The sequence below is a fragment of the Anser brachyrhynchus genome (genome assembly GCF_964034855.1).
Source record: "Anser brachyrhynchus genome assembly, chromosome: 29".
NCBI lineage: Eukaryota > Metazoa > Chordata > Aves > Anseriformes > Anatidae > Anser > Anser brachyrhynchus.
The window spans coordinates 2,158,624-2,178,077 of NC_137722.1; the positions used below are offsets into that span (position 1 = coordinate 2,158,624).

The window sequence follows — 19,454 nt, forward strand, 5'->3', positions numbered from 1 at the left end:
GAGGGGTGAGGGTAACACACACTGGTGGGGGCAGAGAGCACCTTGAGGGCCCCCCATCGGTGATTTTCGTTTGCATACACCCCCCAGTCGCCATCACGGCTGCACGTCCTTGCAGGGGCAAAGTCAAGTCACACGCCACCTTTGTGGCACCGCGCAGAAGGCGAGCAGAGAGTCGGGGCTGTTGCAGCTCAGGGGGCTGCAAAGCATTCTGCCCCCTACCTCAGATGGGTCCCATGCCCCAAAAGGGGTCTGCGCAGCCAGCCCCTTCCCCAGCACAGCCCAGCCCAGCTCAGCCTCATCCAGCGCATGGGGTCTGCATGTAGCCAGGTCCGGATGCACGGCAGGGAAGCGTTGCACAGCGGTGGTGCCTGCACTGAGGAGGGGACAAGGGTGCTTGAGCGAGAGCTAAGAACAGGACCCAGGGGCTGCTGGGGTTGCAGAGGGGTGGGGGGCAATGAGACGGAAGTGAATTTCTCACCTGGCAGCACTGCTTTCCCTTGCTGTTTGTTTTTACACCGAAGGTCAGTCCGCACCGTGCCGGCGGGTTGCCACAGTGATTCAACACTGGCCCTAGGTGCAAGAGGCTATTTCAGGGAAAGTGGCCTTTGCCCACCTGCTCCCAGCCAGAACGTGACAGCGTGTGTCAACGCCAGCAGGGCACAGGGGGGACACAGGTTGATCCCCCCCCCCCACCCCCCAGACATGCTTGTGCCTGGGAACCCTGCTCCCTCCCGCAGCTCTGCCCCTGCCCCATTTCCCCTAGTCCTGCTGCAAAGGTGCAAAGCTGTGGAGCCCCTGCCTGGAGAGCCCACGTGGGAGCTCCAGGCCCAAGGCATCCTGCAGGGAGGATGGCATGCCCAGAGCACCCGCGTGTGCTCAGTCTTCTGAAAGGAGACCTAGGCACGTCGTCGGGTGGGCACATGCCCACTCCTACCCTGTGCTGGGTCTCAGCCGTCCCCAGCCGCAGCCAGCTCTGTCCTACTCTCCAGGACGATGCCGCCCATGTCCAGTGCAAGCCTCGAAGACGGGAGCTCTGCCATGCTCGCAGCCTGACCTCAGAGCCTCTTAGCAGGATTACCCCGACTGTGGGCACTCTGTGTTCCTTGGCATTAGCCCGTCCTCCCAGTGCCCCCGCATGTCATCACGCACTGGTATCCAGCATGCCACAGGAGCAGCTTTCCGGCACAGCACGCGGCCACAGCTCTGGGAGATGCTCTCTGCGCTGACTGCTTGGGACCCCCAGAGCAGAGGAACAACGTGGGGACGACAGCACGAAAGAGAGACTTCAGGAGACACATCAGTTCCCAGCCACCTCGTCAAAGACCGCTCCTTGCATCAGTTTCCCTCTCCACTGTCCAAGCCTGGCCCCAACCCTTTTCCTGCCAGCTGCCCCCAGCCCAGTGGGGGGCGAGCGGTGGTGGCATTGCTGCCCAGGGAGGTCCCAGCACGAAGGGAAGGTGGCAGTGCCTGTACACCCCTCTTGCCCCCCAGCCCCCGGCACCATCTGGGTCCTCGGGTGCCCTTGGACTGCTGTGGGGCATCGAGTCCCGGAGCAGCAGCCCTGAGATAGGGCCAAGGTGGTGGGTGCAGGTAAGAGGCGTTGCCTGCCTGCCAGTTTTGTAATATGCGTAAGCTGCTCAGCAGCTTTGCTTCTGAGCTGAGTGACCCTGGCTAAGCTGTCAGGAAAGACCTCCCGTGGCCTGGGCACCGCGCGGGGCCAGCCCTGCCCGCCCACGCTTCCACGGCCCTACACATCCTCCCTCCTCGGGACTTGCCCAAAGCCATCCACCCCTTCCCCAGGGGTGACTCGTGTGGCCACGCAGGCCCAGGTCGGTTTTGCCACCAGCGCTGAGCCCCCTTGGTGGAAGGGATGGGTACGCAGATCCCCCCGGCAGCTCTCGGCCACCAGACCCCAACCCTGCCACATCCCCCGCCCCACAGTTAATCTCGGCCTCCTGCTTAGGAAAGTTAAAGCTGCTCAGCACAGGGCCAGATGATCAGCAGGATTAAAGACTTAATGGTACCCCTGCAGCCAGCTCAGCACCTTGCCTCGGGGCTGGCGGGTCAGCGTGTCAGTGTGTCAGTGAGTCAGCATCCGCACCCCCCCCCCCCAAGGGACGCACGCGTTCAAGGCTGCGAGGAGGGCACTGTGCTGCTGGCAAAGGAAAACCGGATACCTGGCATCCCTGCGGGACGGCGTCCCCCATCAGCTGTGCTAGCTAGAGCCGTAGCGCTGCTACAGGGAGGGAGCAGGGAGACCTCAAAATCTTAGCGCGTGTCCCCGTGCGCTTCCCTGAAGCCCACATCTGCTTCTCCTGGCATCTGCACGGCAGCGTGTGCACAGACACTGCCGCGGGGCACCGCTCCGTGAGCCGCACGCCCACTGGAGCTGTTGGAGAGCCTGCAGGGCTGAAGCATCCTGCAGGGGTTGTCGGCTCTTCCCCACGGGTGGGGACGTTTTGAGGAGCGTGGGCCATGGCCGTGCTGCCCCACAGCCCGGGGGGCTGCCCCCTGCAGCTGGCTGATGAAAGCTGCCCTTTGTCCGCTTGCAGGGCACAGCACAGGGCCAGCCTGGGAGATCAAGTGGGTTTGTCCCCAGATAAAACAGCCCCAAACTGAGCTTTGAGCAGGTGCTTGCGCAACAAGGACCCAGGGTAGCCATGTGAGATCCTGGGGGGATGAGCGGGGGCGCTGCCTTCCATCCCAGGAGCCCCCCCATCCCGAATGGCACAGGAGAACCCCCATCAGCCACCGGCTTGTGCATCACCAGCCCCCGTGACCGGCTGCTATGGGTTGGGAACGGGGTCACTGGCTAGGGTTTAGGGTGCCTGTGAGAGGGGACTGGGCTGGGTGCAATTGGGGGGGGGGGGTCAGTGAGAGGTGATTAGGGTGGGGGTTTCTGGTATTTGCAGTGGGGTCACAGGATTTTGGGGGGGAGGCTGTGGCTTGCCATCTGAGGTCATCCTCCCAGGGCCAGAGCTCCCAGAGCTGTGCTATGTTGAGCTCCTCTCGGGTTTGATCTGGGTGGAAAACAGCACCTTTGGGGGGGTATGGCCCCCCAGCTCTACCTCCTCTGCTGGGAAATTGTTCCTGTGATGCTCATGCTACAGGCCACCCCCCTTTAGTCCCCACAGTGAGGTGCTATATGGTTCCCAGCCCCTGCCCTGCTCCTGGGTCCCCCTGCCACAGGCACTCATGGGGGAAGAGCCCCCTGCACGGCCCCGCTCACAGTCTCTGTCCAACACCCCACGGCACCCAGGGAGCCCCAGAAGCAGCGAAGGCCCCCCTGGCTCCCAACACAGCAGTGCTGCCCCCGGTTGCAGCAGTTTACAGCCCGTGCACTGCTCCAACACCCCCAGCACCCGACATCCTCCCAGCCAGAGCCAGATCAGAGCTGAGCAAGCCCAGGGCCAGGGGTTGGACCTTCTGGTCAAGCAGGACCATTTCCCTCACCCTGGTGGTGCCAGGAGGAAGCAGTCAGAGCCTGGACATTGTGTTTCCACCCATTTATTGGGAAAGCTGCACCAAAGTATTAAAATAAATTAAAAGCACAGAGCACGTGGGTGCATTGCATACATGAGCACCAGGAAGACAAAGGCAGAGTAGGATCTTCAATAGAGATGTGGGTAGACAGGACAGAGCACCAGGGAGTCCCAATTGCTGCAGAAACCTCTATGATAAAGTAGTAATAGCTGCAAAACTAGAGGTACAAAAGAAAAAAAAAATCTGCACCTTTAATACAGCCTTAAAGGCAAAGTCTGACACAGACCTCCCTGTAAGGAGGCACTGGGCTGGAAGAAACCTGACTGGTGGGGTGGGCAGCAGGGAAGAAAAGTTCAAAGCCCAGGGGAATGAGGGGGGGAAGTGCATGGGACCTGGCCAGGAAGCAAGGCCATCCTTCACAGCTGCGTATCCTCCTGGGAGCAGAGGACTGCATCTTGCCGTTGTGGTTTTGGGGTCCTTGGCAAAGCCATACCCTCCATCCTCTGCTTTCCGGCCTCTTATTTGTGCCTCACTCCCCTGTCCCCAACAATAGCGCAGACTTGATGCGAGATTTGCTATAGTGGGGGAGAAAAGCAGGACTGCCTCTTGTCCCCCCAAGTTTCTCCGCTTTGAGGGAACAGACCCATTCCCCATCCCACGCCACGCTCCCCATTGCGCCGCAGTCAGCCTGCAGCCCAAGGGAGCTTCTCCCCGCGCAGTCCCCACCAGAGAGACAGCCCTGGAGGAGGGGGAACCCAGAAGTGCTCCCCCAGCCCTAGCTACAGCCACAGGCATCAACAATCATGTCAGGGATGTCAGTCTTGACAATGTTGCTGTTGCGATCGAAGTAGAGGACAGAGAGAGGCCGGCGTCGCGTGGGCACACAGCAGGAGTGCCCCGATGCCTGGATGTTGTTAGCTTTGACGAGGTTGAAGACGGCTGTATGGAAGGAAGATGCCATCCCAGGGCTGCCTGCCACGTGCAGAGGGCACTGGCCCACACAGTAGTTTATCTGGTAGCCCTCAGGCTTAATGATCCAGTCGTTCCAACCAATGTCGCGGAAATCCACGTAGTAGTCCTTGCGGCAGCAGAGGTTGGAGTTCTGGCTGCAGCGGAGGCTGCGCTTGGCCACACGGTGTCCCAGCTCCCGCACCTTTGCCTCGGCCACCAAGAAGGGCTGGTGGGACTGGGTGGCATTGACTATGGCCACCACATCACCCCTGTCCCCACGGCTTTCCAGTTCCAGCCGCAGGGTCCTGTGTTCTCCCCTAAAGAAACTCTGCAGGGCAGGCATGAGGGAGAAGGTGCGCCAGCCGCTGCCCTTGGCGCTCAGTCGACGCTCACTCAGCAACGTGCGATTTCCCCCCACCGCGTCGCCATCCCCACCGGCCAGAAAGATGCTCAGGGTAAGGTTGGCTACCGAGTCTCGGGGAACTTGCAGGTAGAGCCAAAGTTGAGCTTGCAGGATGTGAACGTCCTGGTCTTGCGTGCGAGTGAACTGGAACTGCAGCCCCATGCCAGAGGGAGACGTGGGCTCTGAGGGGAGAGAGGGGAGAGAAGGTGAACGCTGAAGGAGGATGCTGGGGGAGTGAGGCTGCAGCAGCATCATTAGGGCTGATCTTCTGACTTCTTTTTGGGGAAGACCTATAAAACTCCTTCCCTCCACACAGGGTCTGTCCCTCCCTTCCCTGGGGATGCTCCCCGGGAAGGCTGCCTGTGCGTGTGTGCAACGAGGGCCTGTCCCACCCTGCCTGGCAGAAAGGACACAGAAGGGGGCAACAGACACCTGCTCTCACCTGGCCCTTCCTTTGCCACACAGGGCAAGGCTGGAGGGTCCCTGCAGCCCCCCAGTCCCACTACCTGGGCACCCTGATCGTCAGGAAGGGGCCGGGCACTGCAGCACTACAGGCACAAGGACCTGAGCAGCCAACGCAGCAGCGAGAGAGGGGCCACGTCTCACCAGCAGCTCCGGGAGCCCCCCGGCACACAGCAGGTGCCCGAAGGAACAATCCCGTTACCGGCTGCTTGGCTCGGGGACCCCCACCTCGCTGCGAGTGGGTGGCCAGCAGTGGCTCCGCAGTCCCCCGAGGGTCGCAGGCTGCACACACACACCCCCCCCCCCCGGGGCTCCCCAGGACAGGGACCAGCCCCAGGGCTGGGGGCACCGTGCCCCGGGCGTCGCGCAGACCCGGGGACCTCCCCCGGGCCGCCACCGGCCGCAGCCCAGCCGGGATGCCCGCTCCTCGGCGGCTGGGCTGAACCCCCCGGGGATCGCTACGGGTCCCCGGGGAGCCCTGGCACCCACCTGGCTCGGCGAAGCTGATGATCTCGTAGCCCCGCTCCTCGGCGTCGGGGCCCCGGCGAGCACCGGCCGCTTGCAGGCGCCGCACGGCGCGGGCCACGGCGGCTCGGGGCACGGCGTGGGCGAGCCTCGGCCGCTCCCGGAGCCGCAGCTTCTCCAGGAGCTGCCGCTTGGCCGCCTCCTCCAGCAGCCGCCGCTCCGCACCGGCACCGCACGACGGGCACCGGGGCTCCGCCGCCGCGCACAGCACCGCCGCCAGCAGCAGCCACGGACCCGCGCCCCGCGTCGCCATCGGCACCGATGGGACCGGGACCGGGACCGGGACCGGGACCGGGACCGGGACCGGGACCGGGACCGGGACCGGGACCGGGACCGGGACCGGGATGGGACGGCACCACGAGTGGTGCGGAGCCGCCCGCCCGCTTTGGGCACCTGCAGCCGGGGGCGGGCCCGGTGTCCCCCCGCCATTGGCCGGCTCACCTGCCCGTCCCGTCGGGCTGCGGCCGGGGCGGGGGATTACCGGGATTAGCCCCCCCCCGCGGCAGGGGTAAGGGGGGACGATGCCTTGCGGTGCGAGGGAAGGGGCTTCGAGAGCACCGGGACGCCCCCCGCGTCCCCGCGAGAGGGGTCCCCGGGTCGGCCGCGGGGCTCCCGGGGGGGCGGCTGCAGCCCCCGACCCACGGGGGGCACCGCGGGGACCAGCCACGAGCGGCTGCACGCAGGGGGGGTGTGCACGGGGGGCCTGAGTGTGCACAAGGGAGTTGCACACCCTGTAGGAACTTGGGATCTGCACGCCCGCAGCTTGCCCCACCGTCTGCCCAGGGTGCCGAGGGGTCCGGACAGCCCCCCCCCCCACAGGGACCCAGGGTGCTGAGCTCCTCTGCGTGGCCCAACACCTGCAAGTGAGGGCTGGGGTGAATCCTGCCCAGGTGGAGGAGCGGTGTTTCTGCAGGACTGATCCCAGCCCCACCTGCCTGCCCCCAGAGCCCACAGAGCTGTCCCCACACCCCGGGCATTGCTCCCCGCACACCCCGCAGCCACCCCGGCAGGGCCAGGGCGGTTCGTTGCTGACCGAGCACCCTGCAGGGTGCCCAGAGCAACTCCTGCAGCTCCTGGGCACTGCTCGCATCTCTGGGCTTTTGCACCCTGCCCATATGATGAGCTGGGGGGGGGGACGGGACGGGTCTCAGCATTTTCACAGAACGTCTGAGGTTGAAAGGGACCTCTGAAGATCATCTAGTCTACTGCAAGACACAACCCCTTCTTTTCTTCAGACTCACCCCAGGACGGAGCTGGGCAGAGCCAGCCGCAGGGCAGGGCAGGTGCATGCTGTGCACCCCCCTCCCCACAAATCTAAACGGATGTCTGTATGTACTGCAGGTTAACGAGGTGGCAGGGAGTGTCACAGCAACCTGGCGATGGTCTTCAGATTCCCAGCCCCAGGTGCTGCGCTCAGAGCAGCGCGCACAGCCTGAGTGCAGGGCACAGTCTTGTAGAAACCACTCAAGTCGGTTCAAGGTGAGATGTTGCGGGGGCAGCAGGAGAGCCCAGCACCCTTCTGCCAGAGCAGGGAACCCGCGGGGTGCACTGGGAACCTGAAACCCAGCCAGGCCTTCGGCCATGTCCTGCACCCGCTGTGCCATGCAGCACTGACTCCAAGGTCTTGACCACACAGAGCCCCTGCCTCTGGCCAAGCACAGAGGTGACGTGTAAACAGAGTGGGCTGTCTGGGAAAAAGCACCCACCGGAGATGATGCAACCACAGTGCAAGGGGCAAAGTTCTCAGCTGGCTGAGCCTGCTGGCAGCTCCCAGAATAGCCCAGGAATGTCAACAGGGAGGAAAGAGTGGGCACAGCATGGCCTGGGAGCACGGCTCCCACAGGGGCTGTGAGCCACGGCTGCAGGCAGCAGGCAGCCAGCACTGCCTGGGTACCGGCAGGGCTGTGCGTGTGCTTCTTCCACCCAGGCTCTGACACAGGTGCACTGGTGATGCACAGAGTCACATACATGTGATGCTGTCACTCCTGCTTGCACACAAAGCACATGTCAGCCAGTTTCCCCCTCTGCACACATGCATATGCCCACAAACATGCCTGCTTTGTTGCGCGCACTCGCTTGCACAGATTGCTCTGCGGTACATACCCAGCTGCATGCTCCCTTGCACACATGCGCTCAGTCTGCCTCCCGCATGCTAGGGCACGCACTCAGTTTGTGGACACGCTCTCACATGCACCTCGTGTCCATGTACCTGTGCTGGAAGTGGAGCATTTCCTTTTGGGCTGTCAGGACAGGTTTAATTCACTGCAGGGCCGGGCTGCTGCTGCCTTCAGCTCACGGGGAGAACTGGGTCCCTGTGGCTGACAGTCCCCACGTGGGGACATCCCCACGGTCCCACTGACAGGCGCTGGCTCAGGTACCAGGCAGGTGGCCACAGACCAGGGGATCATTGAAGCCTGTGTGTCACCACCACCTCCCTGCCGCCACACCACTTCTTCACACACACAGGAAAGGGAAACTGAGGCACAATGCCTTCCTGAATTCCTCCTTCCCTGCCAGATCCACAGAGCCAGGGTCGGGGCTGTGGCACAGCACGAAACAGGGGAGACAAAGAGTTGGGCAAAGAGAGTGAATTGCTTTCTAACCCACCTTCCTTTCCAGGCTGGGGAGCAAGATGTGCCCAAAGGGATGAATCCCTTCGAACCTACCAGGATCCTTCAGGATTAGCCAACCCCATGCAGCTGCTCCCATAAGCACCCGTTTCCCTCCAGCTTAGCAAGAGCATCCAGCCTGCCCCGCTCCCTCGCACTGCAGCCACGTGCCCCCTCCCACACTCTGGACCGCCAGATCTAGGCCAGGGGTCAGCACGGAGCTGTGAGCGGTTCTTGCACCCATTGCGTAAGTGTGTTGTTGATTAAGCAGTTCCCAGAAAGCAAAGACAAGGGACCAGCCTGACCAAAATACCCGCCCAGGTCCCCCCGGGCCCAGCACTCGCTGCACACATGGCTTCTGGGCCTCCGACCTCGTGTCCGGTGGGGCAAGGGTGGCACCTGCCAACCTGACCTACAGGTGCCAAACGGCTGGGGTAAGCAGGGACCCCCCACGAGCTCACGCACCGGTGCCCGAACATGGCTCCTGCTGTTGTGCCTGTTTCTGCATGGCTCTGCCCACCGATCCCAGCCAAGGCAATGCCAAATCCAGCCAGGACCATGGGTCTGGGGCCGTGGCTCCATCACAGAGAAGCTCCCTCCCCACAGGCTGCAAGCCAGTGCCCAGGCTGGCGGCTCGGGGCAGCACCCGCAGGGCTGGTGGCACAAGGCATCGCAGCGAGCCTTGAAGGCGGTTCCAAAGGCATCAGCTGGGACAGGGCGAGGGGACAGCCTCAACTTGCGCCAGGGGAGGTTTAGGTTAGAAATTAGGAGACATTTCTTCTCAGAAAGAGTAGTCACGCGTTGGAACAGGCTGCCCGGGGAGGTGGTGGCGTCACCGTCCCTGGGAGCGTTTAAGGAAAGGTTGGAGCCGGTGCTTGGGGACATGGTGCAGTGGGTGATGTCGGTGGTAGGGGGACGGTTGGACCAGATGATCTGGGAGGGCTTTTCCAACCTTAATGACCTGAATGACTGTATGACACCGCCGTACCCCGGGCTTGAGGGCCTGCACCAGACAGGCGCCCCCGGGCTGGGGCCCTGCCAGCGGGGCCGGGAAGAGCCGGCTCCAGCAACACCAGGGCCCGGGGCCGGTGGTCGGCGGCCCCCTTCCCTCACTGCCGGGTCCCCCCCGGGCCGAGGGGCGAGCGGGAGGGACCAGGCCCGGACCCCCGGTACCGGCCGCGCCTCTCGCGGCCCGCGGGCGCCTCCCGCCGGCCGGGCCCTGCCTGCGGCGGCCGGGCTCCGACCGCCGGGGTCTGGGTTCCCGGGAGCTCGGTGCGGGCCCCAACAGCGCCTGGGAGGCCCCGGCGATGCTCGAGGCTCACCCGGTGCCTCCGAGCCAGCGCCGCGGGCCGGCAAGTGCCCGTGCGAGGCGGCGAATTAAAGATTAAACCTTTTCAAGGCAACGCCGGAGGCTTTCAGGAATTCCCACCCCTCCCCTGCGAGCCGGGCGCTGCCAAGAGATACCCAGCTGGCGCGGCGCGCCTGGCCCGCTGCTTCAGGGTCTGTTGATACTGGCAAAGGCTCCTTGCAGGAGCCACCGGCCACAGCCACGCACCCCCGTCCCCTCAGCGGAGCGGAGGCCCAGGGGGACGGCACCTCTGCACCGGGCTTGGCACAGCCCGAGGGCACAGCGCCCGTGCCGGGTCGAGGCCGGCTGCACGGCCGCTGCGGTGCTGGGCCAGCCTTGGGGGGGCTGCAGGGAAGGGGCTCCTGCTGGGTTTGTGCCCCCAGGAAGCAGCAGGACGAGCACAGCAGTGCCTCGAGGCACCTGGGCTTGCCTGCTGAAGATAGCTCCTCCAGAGACCCCCCCCCGTGGACGGGGAGCCCCGGCAGGAGCTCAGTGTCACAGCATGGGGCGAGGGGCCCCAGCGGTGTGAGCATCCCCCTCGTGCCCCTCGTCCCTCCTACCAGCCAGGGAAGCTGCACCCTGCTGCTCGTGGGGTTTCTGTTCTGCTCCCCGGCTGGACGCTGCTCTGCGCCCACGCTCAGACCAAGGTTTCTTTCGCAGAGGAGGAATAGACCTGCAAAATGTCGGGGCTGTGGTGAGGCCCAGTCAGTGGCTTTTTCACACACGGCTTTTTAGGGCTTTAAACGCACGGGTGCTGCCAGGACCACCGGCCTCAGGGGTGGATGCGGGGATCCTCATGTGCACTGGGGCCTGGCTGCAGAGAGAGACAGGGATGGGGGCTCCTGCCCTCTGCCAGCCCCCCCCAGCTGTGGGGGGAGCTCACCCCATGGTGCTGCCACTGGGGGATCCCCCAGCCTTGGTCACCCTCACATGGGGACGGGGCTGTGGGCTGCAGCTGGGCATCCTGTGTGCCCAGGGGGGGGGACAGGCTGCATGCGTGGGAAGGAGAGCAGGGGGTGCGGGCCCCAAGCCCCGCTCAGCTGGGGAACCTCTGACTCGGAGAGGTTGGGGAAAATGTGGTCAGGTGGCTGGCAAACCCCTAGGACAACGCATTCTGCCCTGGGCTCAAACTGCCAGGGGCAGGGAAGGGCCTCAGAGGCCAGGGACCCTCTCGGGGGAGCTGCTGAGGGTACCCAGGCCCCCCCAACCAGCAGGACCCCACTGTTACCATGGGGCACAGCACCCCAGCAGCAGGAGATGGCACGGGGACAACGTTTGGACCCAGGGGGTAGGCAGTAGTCCCACAGGGCTGGCAGGAGGACCCCACCGTGTGTCCTGCCATGTCCAAAGCACACCTGCAGCCCAGCGAAGGGAAGAACTGGGGAACAGGAGCTGGGCTGGAGAGGGGGCTACCGCATGGCAATGCATGCCAGCCCTCTCTGCTCTGAGCCCCGTGGGGAGCATGTTGCTGGGTCAAGGAGGGGAACCAAGGGCACCCCAACCCCACAAGAGGCTTGTGGTACCTCAGAGCTCTGCCGAGGGTCTTTGGCTCGTGCATCCCTGAGCCCAGGCAGCTGCAGGGCCACAAGGCTGCAGTCAACATCTCCTCCTGCCCCGCACCTCAGCCCCTTTCTGCCCCAGCCTGCTGCAGCCTAGAGAGCTCAGCACTGGCCCCAGGAAAGCTGTTTGTTAAATAAATACAGACAGTGAAAAGAGGCATTGAAAAAGAAGGAGGAAAAAAAACCACAGAAAACAAAAAAACAAACACCAAATCCTCTTTGGGTTTGCGCAACTGGCCTTGGGTCCCAGACAGTATTGATCCCCGAGTCTTCCACCCTGCCCGTGCAGCAGCTGGGTCAGCAAGAACCCTTCAGGGCTGAAGCCCGGAGACGCTGGGGCCTGGGAGCCCTGCCCTCAGCACCGTGCTCCTGCGACCTGATGGGGAGACGCGGGTCCCTGCCCCAGCAGCTCAGTGAGAGCACCCACCCCAGGACGTGAGCCCCGCAGGCAAGCACCGTTTCCTGCTCGTGGCTGTTCCACCTCTGCTCACAGCACCACAGGTGCTCTGCAACAGCCTGCAGCCCAGCTCCGGCTCCAGACAGGGCCGCTCACAGCCCCGACCACCTCAGCCTGGTCCCCCCTCCCTCCACTGCTCCTCTTCCCCCCCGGTTCGGTTGTCTCCAGCTGCTGGGGTGGTGGGGTCAGTGCCTGCGTGGCTGGTCACAGGGCTGCGGTGGCTCTGCTCTGTCCCAGCTGGCTGCGGACACCTCCCCGGGGTCTGCCCCCACGAGCTGCCCTCTCCCACCTCAGCACCCTCTCCGCGTCCTCTCGGCCCTCGCACACGGGGGACACGTGTGGAGCAGTGGAGAAACCCGAACGCGAGATTACGTAACGGGGCCAATGTGTCAAAGCCGCCCTTTGCCCCCCGCTCTCACGGCACCGACGTGTCCCGCGGCGCTGCCAGCCAGGCTGGCACGGGGCAGGGCGGGCAGCCATAAGGCCGGAGGCCAGAGATGTGCCAAGAGGCTGCTCCCAGGAAGGGAACTGGTGTGGGGCTGCAGGCGAGGCTGGGCGTCATGGGCATCGTGGCTCTGGCCATCTCCACCCACTTTAAGAGGGAAGTGTCGCTCCGTTTCGTCCTGAATTGGGACAATAATGGCCGAATGCAGATGGTTTTGGTGGAATGGGACATTTGGCCAAATGGTGCCTTCCCTGGTGGGAATCACAAACACCCCATGGCTGGGGTCCCACCGCGTGCTCTGGATCTGATAGGATCTGAGATAGGATCTGGATCTGAGATAGGACAGGGATTCTGCTCCCCCCCCCCAGGAAAGGCAGCCAAGGAACAGGGAGCCTGAGAGCTGTGGGGGCCAGCAGGATTACAGCCTCTGGGCATGGCGAGTCCCATCGGTGGGTGCCCGGCCCCACTGCCCGGCTTTTATGGCCAGGCAGGTGTTCAGAAGGGGACTGTGCATGGCAGCGTGGGTCGGTTTTGTGCCATCGTGGGGCTGTCTGCGCTAGGGCATGTCCATCGCCTTGCAGCCTGGGGGCAGAGGGAAGGTGAGCTGGCTGATGGCAGGGCACAGGCACGTGCACCCACGGACACGCACACGCTGTGGCTGGGAGTCATTTATTGACACTTTCCTCCCAATAGCACCAGTTCCCCCTCCCTCACCCCTAACACCCTCACGTCCAGCTGCTGCATGGGGCTCTGCAGCATCTCTCTCCTCTCTCACCTCGCCAGCTCCCAGCTTATTCTCAGCTCCTCGGCTCCCCCAGTAGCAGGAGGTGGCCTGGCTGATGCCCATGACCAGAGGACCACACGTTCGAGTTGAAGCACCACAACATGGCCTGGGTTGGGGGAGCAGCGCTGGGGAGGCTGGGCTGCCCTGAGCCACCCCGGATCAGGGTGCTCAGCAGGGGATTTGGGCAGGGAGGTCTGGATTCCAGCAGAAGCAGGGCTGAGAGGCCATGGCACTGGGGCTGAGAGGAATCCACGGGCAGATCTGAAGGGGGAAAGAGGTGTGCAGGAGGCCAGGGCGGAGAGGACTTGCAGATTCAGCACCGCCCTGACGCTTCAGCCTCGGGAGGAGAAAGTGCCTTGGCAGGGCTCATGCCTGGCAGCAGCTCTTGCACTGCCGAGGAGCTGGGAGGAGGAGAGTCCCGCACAGCACCCATCTTGCCCCCAGGCCTCCTCCGGTGGCAGGTTAGGTACAGCCGCAGGCATCAACGATCATGTCGGGGATGTCGGTCTTGACGATGTTGCTGTCCCGGTCATAGTAGAGCAGAGAGAGGGGGCGGCGCTGCGTGGGCACGCAGCAGGAGTCCACGGCTGCGTCTGCGTTGTTGGCTTTGATGAGGTTGAGGACGGCTGTGTGGAAGGAGGCAGCGAGGCCGGGGATCCCAGCCATGTGCAAGGGGCAGAGCCCCGCGCAGTAGTTCATGTGATATCCCTCTGGCTGGATGATCCAGTCCTCCCAGCCGATCTCCTTGAAGTCCACGAAGAATTCCTTGCGGCAGCACATCCGCGAGTCCCCACTACAGTCAATGCCGCGCCGCTGGACCCGATGGGGCGCCCTGTCCCGGGCCTGGGCTGCCACAAACGGCCAGTGGGAATCGCTGTGGCCAGCCAGAAGGGGAGGCCCAGAGTCCTCAACCATTTCCAGCTCCACGGTCAGCCTCTGGCTCCCTTGGCTGAAGAGGCTCTGGACAGCTCGGCCCACATCCAGCGTGGCCCAGCCAGCCCTCTGCACCTCCAGCCACGTCTTGCCGACCGTCGTCGTGTTCAGCCCCGTCAGGTCTGGCTGCAAAAGCTTCACCGTGACCTGGTGTGTCCCGGGGCCAGGCGATGCCCAGAACAGGTAGAGGTTGGCTTGCAGGATCTCGGTGCTCCCACCAAGCTCCGGGGCGAAGTGGAAATGCAGGAGGGTTCTGCGGGAAGTAGAGGACCCTGTGCGCAGGACCAAAAGCAGAGTAAGGAGGTGATGGGGAGGAGGCCCTCCCAGCCTGGGAGCACCAAGGCAGAGCAGACGGGAGGCACGTCTAAACCAGGGAGCAGCAAGCAGGACACGCGGGTGTCAAGGGGCCCCCGCTTTCCAGCACGCTTTGCTTCTCCTGCTGCTGCTGCTCTGAAGTAGCAGCATCTGGGCCTGGTGCTTAATGCAGCAACCCGGCCTGGCTCCACCTTCTCTGCCCTGAGATCCCCCTTGTCAGGGAAGCTGCTGAGGGTTTTGGAGAAGGTTATCTGGCTGTGTAAACCAGCCCCGGATTTAAGGCGGTCATGCCGACTCGGGCCACCGGCACCACCTCTACTTTCCATGGCTGGAACCACCGCCTGCTCCTGCACGTCCCACTCAGCAGCAGCAGCATTTTGGGGCTGCCGGGCTTCCCCACAAAGGAGGGGGAGCGACGAATGCCCTCCTCTGCGGTCTGGCACAGCACAGCAGGGCAAGAGGTTGGACCCAGGCCCGTGGCTCATGCCTGCTCCCTCGTTTCCAGCAGATGTTCTGCTGAGCTGGGAGACATCTCCGCATTGCCCTCACGTGCAGGAACGCAATGTGCCATGGAGGAGCATTGTTCCCAGGGGTCTTCAAGCAAGCCCCCAAGATCCCACAGCAGCCATGCAAAACACACAGAGGCCTGCAAGGGGTGCATGCTCCCCCCAGCACCTCACCGAGCAGCAGCTTGGTCTGGGCAGCTCGGGAGGATGCTCTGCGGGGTGCGGGGCCTATTCTGCCTCTTTCCAAAGGCCGCATTTGCCTGGGAGTGGGGGTACAGGGCCCCGCTTTTCCAGTGATGCCTGTAAAGGACCCCCGAGCATGTTTTGTGGAGCTCTCTCTGCCCAGGAAGGCAGCTGATTCCGGAGCGCCACGCGGCAGCCCACCACTTCGGGTAGCAAGAACACCGCGGGGAGCAGACGGGCTTTGGAGTTGACTCCCCAGATGATGAGCTGCTGGGGAACCGGGGCCCGAAATCAGGCTTTGGTTGACCTGGCCGCCTGACCCACCCACCTCCAGCACAAGCGGGGAAGGTCCGACAGAAACGGACGACTTAACGAGACCCCGCAGCCTGTCCTTGCTCCCACCCATCCCCTTGCCCCCACAAAACGCTGAGAGGAGCCCCGGGGTCTCCACGGTGCTTCCCCTCCCCGTGGTGAGGGGTGGCTGCTCGGGGCAAGCTCAGGACGTGGGTGCAAAGGTTCTGGCCACGGAGCGTCTCGGTGCCGGCCCGTTAGTGCCTGCAGGCGCTCAGCGCCCCTGCACGGGGCTCTCAAGGTACCCGTGCCCAGGAGGAAACCTCTCAGCGCCTTCCCCGCATCCCACCATGCCCCCCACCCGTGGGGTCCCGTCCCACCACGCCCACAGGGCCCGGGGGTTCTGCACACACCTGACTCGGCAAAGCTCAGGATCTCGTAGTGCTGCACGCCCGGCACAGGGCGTGGGTAAGGGCCGCCGCTGGCACGGAGCACCCCTGGGGCGACGGGCGCGTCGGCGCGCTGCACCCGCATCCTGCGGAGAGCGGTCAGCAGGGCGCCCCGGGACGTGGGCTGGGTGACGTTGGGCCTGTCCGGCAAGCGGAGCTTGGAGAGGATGCTCTGCTTCGCCAGCGCGATGAGGATGTCCCGCTGCGTGGCAGGGGCCAGGGCCGCCAGCCCACAGGCTGGGCACCACACGCCCTTGGCAGCTGCCATCCTCAGAAGGCTCAGGAGCAGGAAAGCCACCGCGGCCGTCATCCCCGGTGCCGGCAGCTGACAGTTCGGGGGTCCCAGCACACCGGGTTCCTTGAGCCGTCCCGATAAGCCCAAGTCAAACTGGGACAGCAGAGCCGGGGCCGGGAGAGCGGAGGTAGGGCAGTGGTGCTGGACCCGGCAGGAAGGGCTTGTTTTCCCGATGTGACCACAAATATTGGCTGATCCCGGGCGAGATAAACGCCCCTGTGATCCCACAGGAGCCTTTCCTGGGCACGGGGCAGCCGCGGGTGCTGCTCTCCCCAGGGTTAAGGTGGACCCGAGCGGTGGGCGCTCGGCCCGTGCACCCGGGGCGCCAGCGCCCGCTCGGAGCTGGGGTTTGGGGCTGTGAATGGGGGGCACCGGGCCAGGCCCGTGACGGTGCCCTGGGGTACTGCTGGGGGGGGGGGGTCCCCAAGCTGTGGCAGCCCACCCGTGAGTGGGGGTCTCCACGTGTGCTGAGGGGAGATGGGGGGGTCCCTGCGGTGTGGGGCTGCTGGGCAGCTGGGGGGGGGCGTCTCTGGGCACACAGGGGGGCCCTCACCAGGCAGCGGGGCGCTGCTCACGGAATCCAGGGGAGATCCTGGGCAGCCAGGGGGCATCCCTGGACAGCGGGGGGAGAGGCTCTGGGCAGTCGGGGGGGGTTGTGGGCAGCTGGGGGGACCCTGAGCAGTGGGGGGGGGGCTCACTGGGCAGCCAGGGGGGGCTCTGGGCAGACGAGGGGGACTCCTGGGCAGCTGAAGGGGGGCCTGGGCACCTGGGGGGGGGTCCTGGGCAGCCGGGGGGGCTCTGGGCAGACGAGAGAGACTCCTGGGCAGCTGAAGGGGGGCCTGGGCACCTGGGGGGTTCCTGGGCAGCCGGGGGGGCTCTGGGCAGCTGGGGGGGGGCCTTCACTGGGCAGCGCGGAGACCCCCGGATAGACCGGGGGGGGGGGGGGGGGGGGCCTTAGCGTGGGGCCCGCCCCCAGCCAGGAGGGGCGGGGCCACCGGGCGCGAGGGGGCGGGGCCGTCAGGGCAGCCCCGCCCCCGCTCCTGGCCCCGCCCCCTCCGCTGGGGCCCCGCCCCCTCCAGGCCTCCCCCGCACCAGGGGGCGCCACCGCCCCGGTTGCCATGACAACGGCGGCCCGGCGGGAGCGCCGCGGTGACGCGAGCACGCACGGGGCGGTGACGCGGCGCGTAAGGGGCCCGCCCTCCGTCCCCTCCCCTCCCCTCCCCGCCCCTCCGCCCGCCCCTCCCCCTCCCTTCCCGTTCCGGTCCCGCCCCGCCTCCCCCGCGCCGCTCGCCCCGCTCCCCCCTCCCGCTCCGCCGCCCCGCCCGGGCGGCCCGCGCTGGCCCAGGCCCGGCCCCGGGGTGGCGGCGGCGGCGGCAGCAGCCCCGGCCCCGGCCCCGGCCCCGGCCCGGCGGCGCAGGGCCCGGCCCGGCCCGGTGAGTGCGGGGGGACGGGGGAGACGGGAGGCCGGGAGCGGGAGCGAGACCGGGGCGTGGGGCTGGGAGCGGGGCGAGACAGGGAGCGGGGCCGGGGCCCGGGCCGAGACCGGGACCGGGACCGGGATCGGAGCCGTCGGGGCGTTGGGCCGGTCCCCCTCTCGCTGCCCCCGGGACCGGACCGGCCGCGGGTCTCCAGCCTCCAGGGCGAGCCCCGGCGGCGCCCTCCCGTTCCCCGCCGGGTCCCCGCCACCGGGAGCAGCCGGCGGAGCACCGGCAGCGCGGTTCCGCCCGGCCCGGGGCCGCGGCGGCTCCCGGTGGAGGCGGAGCAGCAACAGGTGAGCGGGGCCCGGCGCCGCCATGGCCGCGGGCCGCCCGGTTCGGTGGCCCGGGAGCACGGGGAGGGGATCCCGGCCCGCGGCGGCGGAGCCTTCGCCTCGAAACCCGGCCCTGGAGCGTTAACGGCCCCCTGCCGGTAGGGAGCGGGGAGCCGCTGGGGTGCTGGGGGGCTCCGCGGGGGGTGCGCTGGGGGTTACCCGGGGAGTGGTGCGGTGGCTCCACGGCCTCTGTCGCGTGGCGGGGGTAAACCCTCGCCGTGCGTCGTGCCGGGAGGCGCCGGGGTTCGGTTCTTCCGAAAACCCCCGGGCGTCGGGGTTGCCGCCGGCTCCTGCCGGGGCGGCGTTCCGGCCGCGGGTCTCCCAGGTAAGCGGGTGCTGCGCCCAGCGGGCCCCTTCGTCCCCCTGAAACGGGCTCGGAGGTGGCCCCCGTGAGCTCCTCGCGTGGTGTGGAAGTGGATGTAAGGGGGGGGGGGGGGGGGCTGCTACCTCTCTTCTGTCCCCCATTTTGTGAACCGCTTTTTCATCCCTTTCCTTACGTCCTTTAGTTCCTTACGTTCTGTATTACATCTTTCATGGATAGCGACCTTTTCCAGTTATTGTTCCTTCTGGCCTCTTTCTGTTTAAGAAGCTGAGCCTGGGTCTCTGCTGCTGCACTGGTCTCTGGTCTTATAAGGGGCTTGATAACTTCTCTTTCAGAAGCCACAAGAAGGGTGTGTGCCTTTCAGAAGAGAATCCAACCTGTGCCAACACCTGCTCGATAGGCAAGGCTCTAGCCAGTTGATGCCTGGTTTATTGAGGGAGGTCTGCAAACCCTAATGGGTTTCTGCTGTCACTTTTGTTATGGATCACTCTGTTAGTGATCAGCTGTTAGGCTGCAGAGACTCTGAACTGGCCTGAGCTCAACTGTGTCTGCCCTGCCTGCTCTCTGTATACTTTTCTGTCTTTTATGAGGCTTCAGTGCTGTCAAAAGAGGTCTGGGGGGGGGGGAAAAAAGGCATATTTCTAATCATTTATGCTGATAACTCAAGTAGGTGTGCCTTAGTAGTGGGGTTTGTAAGGGAATGAGCTTCAGTGTCAGGAGCACCAAGCCAGCCTCTGGCAGAAGCTGCTTAAGTGCAGAGCTTCCAACTCTCCAGGATAAGGCTTTATTTTTCCTGGAGCTCAAGGATGCCACTGGAATTGTGAATAGAAAGAAACCCTGAGTTTATTATTGCTTCTGCTGCTTTTGCAGCCTCTGTTTGTTCAAAGTGATCCATCAGAATCTGAACCACAGCTGAAGAGGATTCAGATGCGACGGGAGCTGGAAACACAAAGCTAGCCTTAGTCCTGCCCGTGTTGCTGAGTAGGTGCAGATTACTGTCTGTCTTCGGTTGTGGAGCAAAGTCAAAGTTTAAAAAGCGGAAGAAGAGTACTGAAAAGAAGTGCTGGTAAAGGAAGATAACCTGCTTGGGGAGCTGGAAACATTGCCAGGCTTTGGTGTCTGTTTATCACCAAACAAAGGATAGGCTGAAGAATTATATCCTAACGGTAGCAAAAGGGAGGGAAACCCTTTGGCAGAGTTTTGTGGCTGCTGCTTCAAAACCTGGGGAATAGCAGCAGCAGAGCTGCCCTTACCTGCCAGCCGTGCTGGGGACACTGGCTGGTGTTAAAAGGAAAATACTCGAGAGGAGAGCGGGACGTAGTCC

At 64.7% G+C, this 19,454-nt stretch overlaps 3 protein-coding genes across 9 annotated transcripts in view; 1 reads left to right on the top strand and 2 right to left on the bottom strand.

The window, feature by feature from the left end:
- Positions 1–3,491: 3,491 nt before the first annotated feature.
- Positions 3,492–6,146, bottom strand: LOC308183979 (inhibin beta C chain-like). Its single transcript, XM_080570587.1, has 2 exons — positions 5,789–6,146; positions 3,492–5,019 (listed from the first exon to the last, which is right to left on the bottom strand). Exons 1-2 carry the CDS (start codon positions 6,075–6,077, stop codon positions 4,259–4,261), a joined length of 1,050 nt encoding a protein of 349 aa, XP_080426713.1. The 5' UTR covers positions 6,078–6,146; the 3' UTR covers positions 3,492–4,258.
- Positions 6,147–12,897: 6,751 nt separating this feature from the next.
- Positions 12,898–16,448, bottom strand: LOC308183983 (inhibin beta C chain-like). The gene is made up of 2 exons (XM_080570591.1): positions 15,668–16,448; positions 12,898–14,231 (listed from the first exon to the last, which is right to left on the bottom strand). The coding sequence occupies exons 1-2, from the start codon at positions 16,011–16,013 to the stop codon at positions 13,489–13,491; spliced, it is 1,089 nt and encodes a 362-aa protein (XP_080426717.1). The 5' UTR covers positions 16,014–16,448; the 3' UTR covers positions 12,898–13,488.
- An 853-nt stretch (positions 16,449–17,301) lies between these two features.
- R3HDM2 (R3H domain containing 2) overlaps positions 17,302–19,454 on the top strand; it is a 55,259-nt gene continuing 53,106 nt past the window's right edge. For 4 of the 7 annotated variants that reach the window (XM_080570873.1, XM_080570878.1, XM_080570876.1 and 1 more), the window contains exon 1: positions 17,310–17,431. The gene's annotated coding sequence lies outside the window, so the exon portion shown is untranslated. Of the gene's footprint in view, positions 17,436–19,454 lie in introns of all 7 variants that reach the window. The other 3 variants (XM_080570875.1, XM_080570877.1, XM_080570874.1) reach the window with 2 other exon arrangements.